The sequence below is a fragment of the Muscardinus avellanarius genome (assembly GCF_963383645.1).
Source record: "Muscardinus avellanarius genome assembly, chromosome: 16".
NCBI lineage: Eukaryota > Metazoa > Chordata > Mammalia > Rodentia > Gliridae > Muscardinus > Muscardinus avellanarius.
Window position 1 is genome coordinate 57,130,835 of NC_137802.1, and position 8,061 is coordinate 57,138,895.

The 8,061-nt window shown below is 42.5% G+C and overlaps 1 protein-coding gene across 3 annotated transcripts in view; it reads left to right on the plus strand.

The window, feature by feature from the left end:
- The window catches only part of EFCAB3 (EF-hand calcium binding domain 3), a gene marked incomplete at both ends in the record, with an annotated part of 47,301 nt that extends 40,095 nt beyond the window's left edge, over positions 1-7,206 (plus strand). For all 3 annotated transcript variants that reach the window (XM_080713159.1, XM_080713161.1, XM_080713160.1), the window contains 2 exons: positions 3,533-3,655; positions 6,880-7,206. In XM_080713159.1, coding sequence (XP_080569285.1) covers positions 3,533-3,655; positions 6,880-7,206 — 450 coding nt within the window. The remainder of the gene's footprint in view (positions 1-3,532; positions 3,656-6,879) is intronic.
- Between the last annotated feature and the right edge of the window lie 855 nt (positions 7,207-8,061).

Sequence of the window (8,061 nt, forward strand, 5' to 3'; positions counted from 1 at the left end):
CCATTGAGCTACACTCCTAGTCCCTCTGGATGAAAGAAAACTAAAGAATAGTTTCTTGAGAGCACACTATGTGCTAGATTGTCTCTAATAATCTTGGCAGAGATAGCATAAATAGCTTCCCAAAGGGCCCCCAACTTCCACTGTTGTCCCCTTCAGTCTGTCCACACAGCAACCAAAGTAGCTCTGTTAAAATCAGTTTGAAACCCACCAATATCACTCAAGAGAAATAAAATCTTCGTGTGTGTGTGTGTGTGTGTGTGTGTGTGTGTGTGTGTGTGTGAGAGAGAGAGAGAGAGAGAGAGAGAGAGAGAGAGAGAGAGAAAGAAAGAGGTACTAGGGATTGAACTACTAAACTACTCAGGGGCATTCTGCCTATGAGCTATACCCCCTTTTTCTTTTTTTTCTTTTCTTTTCTTTTTTTTTTTTTTTTTTTTTTTTTTGCGGTCCTGGGGATTTAACTCAGGGGAATTCTACTTCCAAGTTACACACCCAGCCCTATTTTTTATTCTTATTTTGAAACAGGATCTCTCTAAGTTTCAGAGGGCCTAAGTAGCTGAGGCTGACCATAAACTTGAGATCCTCCTGTCTCAGACTCCCAAGTACGCGCCACCATGCCTGGTTTCCCCTAGCCCGTTTTTATTTTTTTATTTTGAAACAGGTTCTTGCTGGGTTGTCAAGGGTCTTGCTAAATTGTTGAGGTTATCTTTGAACCTATTATCTTTCTTTCTCAGAATCCCAATGACTGGGATTACAAGCATGCATCCCTGTGTCCTGCTTAAACAAAATATTTTTTTCCTATGGTGCTGGGGATTGAACTCAGTGATACTCTACCTTCAAACTACACCCCCAACGCTTTTATTTTTTATTTGGAAATAGAGTCTCACTAAATTGCTCAGGGCCTCCCTAAGTTGCTGAGGGTGGCCTCAAAACTACAATCCTCCTGTCTCAGCCTTCCAAGTACTGAGATTACAGACATGTGTACCATACATACCTGGCTAGTACTCAAAATCTTTAGAGTAATTTATAAAGTCCTAAACAGTCTAAACCTGAGCCTTCCAATAGTTAAAACTCCTAGTGGTTATCTAATTTTAAGTTAACTATAATTAAATTGCAAATCTAGTTCCTCAGTCATGAATGCTCAGTAGCCGTATATGGCCATTGGCTATACATTTCCATCACTGTGGAAAGCATTATGGAACATCACTGATCTAGACCTGATTGCGTATCCTCATCCAGTGCTCAGCCTCCAGCACACAAGGCCTCTTCACTGTGCTTCCCACAGCAGACACGCTCCCATCACACTCTAGAAAGCTGTCCCTCTGCATGCCTGCTGGTCCCCAGATGTCTGCTCAGTTCTCTCCCTCACTCTTTCAGGTCTTGTTTCAAATTTCAGGAAGCCACCTCTAACAACCCCACCAATGTCACAATTCCTACATTGTCAAAGTTCTAAATACCACTGAGCTGCTCACTTCAAATAGTACATTTTACACTGGTCATGATGGCACACACCTGTAATCCCAATACTTGGAAGGCTGAAACAGGAGGATGGCAGGTTCAAGGACAGACTCAGCAAGTAGTGAGACGCTCATCAACCTAATGAGACCCTGTTTCAAAATAAAATTAAAATAGGGCTGGGGGTGTAACTCAGAGGTGAGTGCCCCTGAGTTCAGTGCCCAGTACAACAACAAAAAAATATGGTTCATTTTATTTTATTTATGTTGGTAGTGAGACTGAACTTGGACGTTCTACTTCTGGGCTGTACTACACCCCCAGCCTTATTTTTTTTTTTTTTGAAGTAGGGTCTCATTAAGTTGCTGAGGCTGGTATTGAACATTGGATCCTCCTGTTTCAGCCTCCAAAATACTGGGATTACAGATGTCAGCCACCACACCTGGCTAGTGTTTTTTAAAGTTCCCACATGCATCCAAGGCTCAAGGGAAAGAAAAATTGAATGTAAGAGAGAAGAGAACTGGCTACATAATTTGCACAGCCCAGTGCAAAATGAAAATATAGAGTCCCTTCTTCAAAAATAATCTAGGACGGAACTGGGTGTGGTGGCGCACACTTGTAATCCCAGCATTCAGGAGGCTGAGACAGGAGGATCCAGGTTCACAGCCAGCCTCAGCTACTTAGTGAGGCTCTTTGCAACTCAGTGAGACTCTGTTTCAAAATAAAGAATAAAAACTAGGGCTGGGGGTGTTGCTCAGAGGTAGAATGCCCTTGGATTCCATCCCCAGACCCGCAAAAAAAATTAATTAATTAATTAATAAGAATAAGAATCAGAATCTAGGGGCTCAGGGTATGGCTCAGCAGTAGAGTGCTTAGCTTATTTGAGGGCTTGGGTTCCATCCCTAGCACTGAGAAAATAGTGATTTCAAGACAGCAAAATAAACCCATGGCTCTCCTGCATGTGAGGCCTTGTGTTAAATGTACAGTTCATTTGCCATGAAACTGTCCCTACAGAAAGGAAACTTAAAGGGAACTTGTTTCAAAATTAAAGATAAAATAGGACTGGGGGTATAGCTCAGAGGTAGAGTACAACTGGATTCAATCCCTAGTAACACACACACACGCACACACCACCACCAACAACAACAACAACAACAAAATGGGGGAGACTTTGGCCTTGGAAATCAGGAAAACCTCTCACATATAAGGGGAAATAAGAGTAAAATGGGTTAAAGGATTGAGAAATCATAAAATGGAAAGAAACATTAAGAGAATTCCTTTTAGATAACTTTAGACATGAGGTAATCAACGGGGGAGTTTGAGGTCAGGCTTCCCAGCAGCCACTGTGAACGCTGTAGGAGTATTAACAGCAAATGAAGAAAGGAATTTCAAGTGAGCAATAATGAAGGCCTAGTAATACATATTTTCGAAGAAAGCAAGCAATATATTTATGTGATTTCCACTCGCATTGTTCAGTAGCCCAGGAACCAGGGAAAACAAACATGGGTTCCTATGCGAAGTTTGGAGGTAGTAAAGTTCTAGTCTGTGGAGACCCTTCATTTTTGGGTGTTTTATACTAGCTTGGGAAGTTTGGGTGGGTGGAGTTGGCGCCTTTCTACTCTCTATATCCATTCCACACATAAGCCATCTTTCTATATTTCTCTTAGAAACTTCATTATTATTAAAGAGTATTTACTAAATGCTCATTTAGCTGTGGCCCTATGCTAGGTGCTCCAACACAACTAACAAATGGTCTAACAAGAGCCGGGCGTGGTGGCACACACTTGTACTCCCAGCGCTTGGGAGGCTGAAACAGGAGGATCGCGCAGGTTCAAAGCCAGCCTCAGCTACTTAGTGAGACCCTGTTTCCAAATAAAATATCAAATAGGGCTGGGAGTGTAGCCCAGAGGTAGAAAGGCTCAGGGTTCCACCCTAGTACCACACACACACACAAAAAAAGGTCTAACAATACCATATAAGTCATATACAAATCCTTTTATAATATACTTTTGTTTAATATGTCTTTGGTATATAATTCAAATGCAAATGTATTACTAACCTTTCTTTTTAAATGCACATAAAGGCAGCAAATATAAAGCCTATCAACACTCCTTCAAACTATTCAGAAGACATCCTCGCCATTGACCAGATCCTCAAGAAAAAGCAGGCTTGGACAGCGGCCGATGCCGCCGCTATCAGGCAGCACGTGAGTGGTCACTGCGCACACCTCGCAGACAGCACTGCAGACCTGTTTGCTCTGCGTCCTTTCCCCTCTCTTTTCTTTTCTGAACCCCTTAAGTACTGATATTTCCTAGGTTTTTGTTTTGTTTTGTTTTGTTTTGTTTACAGTACTGAGTATTGAACCCAGGGGTATTCTACCACCAAACTACGCTCCCCGGCCCTGCTTTTTAGTCTTTATTTTGAAACAGGGTCTCATTAAGTTCTAGAGTGCCTCACTAAATTACGGAGGCTGGTTTGGAGCCTGCGATCCTCCTGTCTCAGCCTCCCAAGTACTGGGATTACAAGGGTGTGCCACTACACCCAGCTTTTTTTTTTTTTTTTTTTTTAGTTTTCTGGTCTTGTGGTACTGCTCTTTTTGTGTTCACTCATTCTTTCATTTTTTCAGTAATTGTTTATTCAGGAGTTCTGAAATCAGGAGATACTACAGGCAGAAAAACACAATTCCTGCCCTCAGCAAGTTTGGAGTGAGGGTAGAAGTCTTGGAGAAGGAAATAGACAGTAGTGATGAATTGGGACAACTGGACCTACAGGTGTTCAGTGGTGTGTATGTACCCCAGAACACAAAGGCCCGGGCCTCGTTGTGGCACGTACGCACTAGAGTAAGTGGAGGCTGTGGGTAGCCAGAGGCCTCCAGCACTGGGCTAAGATGCCTGAGAAGGTTTACAGGTCAGCATCCCTGCAGTCATGGGAGAACATTGCATCTCCCTTTTATCAGGTAAAAGAATAGCTAGGGTGAATATTCTTTGGGCTATTTCAGTCTACCCTCTTATTTCAGTTGCCACTTATATATTCATATCTCTTAAATTTGTTCCTGGCCTAGATTTCTTTCCTGTACTCCTGTCTTATTCCATCTCTATGCAGTGTCTCATGACATCAAACTCAACAAGTCCTAAACCAACTCACCAATCTGCATCAAAGTGGCTCGCTTCAACCCAGGCATGGTGGCGCACCCTTGTAATCCCAGCATTTGGGAGGCTGAGACAGGAGGATCATGGTTTAAGGACAGCCTCAGCTACTTAGTGAGGCCCTTTGCAACTCAGTGAGACCCTGTTTCAAAATAAAGAATAAAAAAATAGAGCTGGGGTGTAGCTCGGAGGTAGAAGGTCCCTGGTTTCCATCCTCAGTACCGCCAAAAAATAAAACTGCCCCCCCTGGGCTCCTGCACCCCAGTTGTTGCTATGTCACCACCTACTCAGTCACTGAAGCTGTAAGGCCAGGAATCATCCTTAACTTTTGCTCTTTTCCTCATTCCTCCCGTCCAAATCCATGTCCTCTCATTTGGAGACATTTTGCTAATCGGTCCCCTTCATTCCTTATTACCTGGTTACCTCAGCCTTGGTTGAGGCCCTCCATGAGTCTCGCCTGCATAACAGCCTCCAATCTGGTATCCTGAGCTCTGCAGCTGCTAATGAGCTACCAGGAAGAGCCAACATATCACTGTCCTGCTAAAAAGCAAAGGCTTCTTCTTAGTCCTGGCAGGCTTGTTCAGTAGTAGGGATTGAGCTCAGAGACATTCTACCTCTAAACTGTACTGCCAGCCCTATTTTTTTATTTTTCATTTTAAAACAGTCACGACCTGCAATCCTCTGGTCTTAGCCTCCCAGGTACTAGGATTACAGGCATGTACCACTGTACCTGGCTTCAATTTTATTTTCTACTTCACATAACTGAAGGATTTATCTCACTTCCATCAAAAACAGTGGCTCGAGCCGGGCGTTGTGGCGCACACTTGTAATCCCCGCGCTTGGGAGGTGAAGACAGGAGGATCACGCTGGTTAAGAGACCCTGTTTCCAAATAAAAGTATAAAATAGGTCTGGGAGTGTAGCCCGGAGGTAAAAGGGTTTCCAGGAATCCCAGTACCACCAAAAAATAAAAATAAATCAATAAAACAGTGGCTCACTACAGCATGATTTTCATGAAGAAAAGGCTCTCCCCAACTCTACCGAAATCACCGACTTTCAGGATTAAGGGCTTACTTCTTTCCCATCATTACTCCTTCCCTCCCACTGTACTTGTATGTATGTATGTATGTATGTATGTATGTATGTATGTATGTATTTTGTTGTACCGGAAATTGAACCTCTGAACTATACTCCCAACCCCATTTTTATTCTTATTTTGAAACAGGGCCTCACTAAGTTGCAGAAGGCCTCACTAAATTGCTGAGGCTGTCCGTGAACCATGATCCTCCTGTCTCAACTTCCAAGTGCTGGGATTACAAGCGTGCGCCACCACTCCTGGCTCTTTCTTCCCACTTTTTCTTTTCTTTTTTCTTTTTTTTCTTCTTTTCTTTTCTTGTGGTACTGAGGGTGGAACCCAAGTACTCCCGGGCTATACTGCTGGACCTATTTTATACTTCATTTGGAAACAGGGTCTCACTAAGTTGCTGAGAGCCTCACTAAGTAGCTGAAGCTGGCTTCGAACCTGCGTGATCCTCCTGTCTCAGTTTCCCAAGCACAGGGATTACAAGCATGCACCACCATACCCGGCTCTTCCTTCCCACTTTAAACATGACACTCCAGCAGTACCAAAGTACCTGAATTCTCCTATCCACTCCAGGATGTTTACTGCATTTCAGCTTTTGTTTATCTGTCTCCTCCTTAGAACACCTTCCCAATAATGTTCTCTTCTTCAATTTTATTGAATTCTTGAAGAATTAGCTCAGCATCTTCTCCCAGATAGTTTACTCCTCTCCTAGGCTATATTTGGTACCAATCATATACCCTATCTCCATCCCATTTCTTTCTATTTTAGTCATATATATATATATTTTTTTAATGCAGTACTGGGGATGGAACCCCTGGGTATTCTACCTCTGAGCTATACCCCCAGTCCTATTTTTTTATTCTTTATTTTGAAACAGGGTCTCACTGAGTTGCAAAGGGCCTAAGTAGCTGAGACTGTCTGCGAACATGGATCCTCCTGTCTCAGCCTCCCAAATGCTGGGATTACAAGCATGGGCCACCACACCCGGCTTAGCCCATTATATTTTTAATATTTTATAAAGTTTCTTACTATCTCATTAATCCCAAGTAGTACATTCTGATTGGCCATCAACAACCAGTTCATATGTCCTCAAGAAACACTACTGAGAACATACTTAGTGATTTTCAAAGACATAACTCTTGAGCTATCTGTGGCCTACAAATCAAAGATATTCAAAAGTAACTTCTGTTTTCTCTTCGCAGGTGAAGAAAGCTACAGATAACTATAATTTAGGAATTGGCCTTGATCACCGGAAAGAAATGCTCAATCTCTGGCGGAAGATCCGAGGAGATTTGATCGGTATAGAGACTAAAAATGAGTCCTTTTATGACACCTTTTCGACTTATACCTGGTCCTGGAATGTTTGCCAAGAACTCCTTTCTCGTAAAGACTTAAGGCTATATGATGCCTACATGAATAGAAATTCCCCCCACAACTCCGGAGTATCCTCCTCCTCAGATGCCAGTGATGGTGACATGGAAACAGGAAGAAAAAGAAAACGGAAAAGTTTCAAAGCATTTCGACAATGACGTTCCGACATTTTCTAAACAGCGCATCGAAAACTTTTTCATAGTTATCAAAATTATGGTTTCTTGCTTTTGTCTAGTACATTCCTAGCAGCTGGAAATTTTGACATCTTTTGGATTCTGACTAGTAAAAAAGTTTAAGTCTTAAGAGGTTTCCCTTTCCTAAGTCTTTACTAGTAAATAGATACCTCGCTATTAGTTCTAGCTGTGCTCTGCTGCCCCCTCCTGGTTTAAAACTGCCAGCACCTCAGCAGGAAAAGAGCGGCCGTGGAGCTCCGACCGACCCTCAAAACAGTAAACATCTGAGTTTCCGGTAAGTGCAACTAGGTTTTCAAACGCATGCGGAAAAAAGGTCAGAGGCAGTGGATGACCATAACCTTTTCCATTTCAGGGAATAATACCACCAGCCCCCCGAGGAACTTTGATTAAATGTGGATGTTCCTCAGTCTCTTTAACCACACACCTACACGCCTGTTGATCAGATTCCTCCTGATCTTATCTATGACAGTTATTGTTATTATTGTTCTTTAATGCATCTAATAAAAAACACATATATAACTATATTACAAGTTTATGGGAGAGTTGTAATTTTATGGTAAAATACACATTTCATAAAATTAACTATTTTAATAATTTTTAAGTGTGCATCATCCATTCATCCATTATTTTTTGTGTATGTGATACTGGGGATTGAACCCAGGGGTGCTCTACCTCTGATATACATCTCCAGCCCTTTTCTCTTTCAAGACAGGGTCTCACTAAATTGCCCAGGCTGGCCTTGCACTTGGAATCTTCCCGCCTCAGACTATGAAGTCACTGGGATTCGAAGCATGGGCCATGCCCAGCTAGAACAAATGC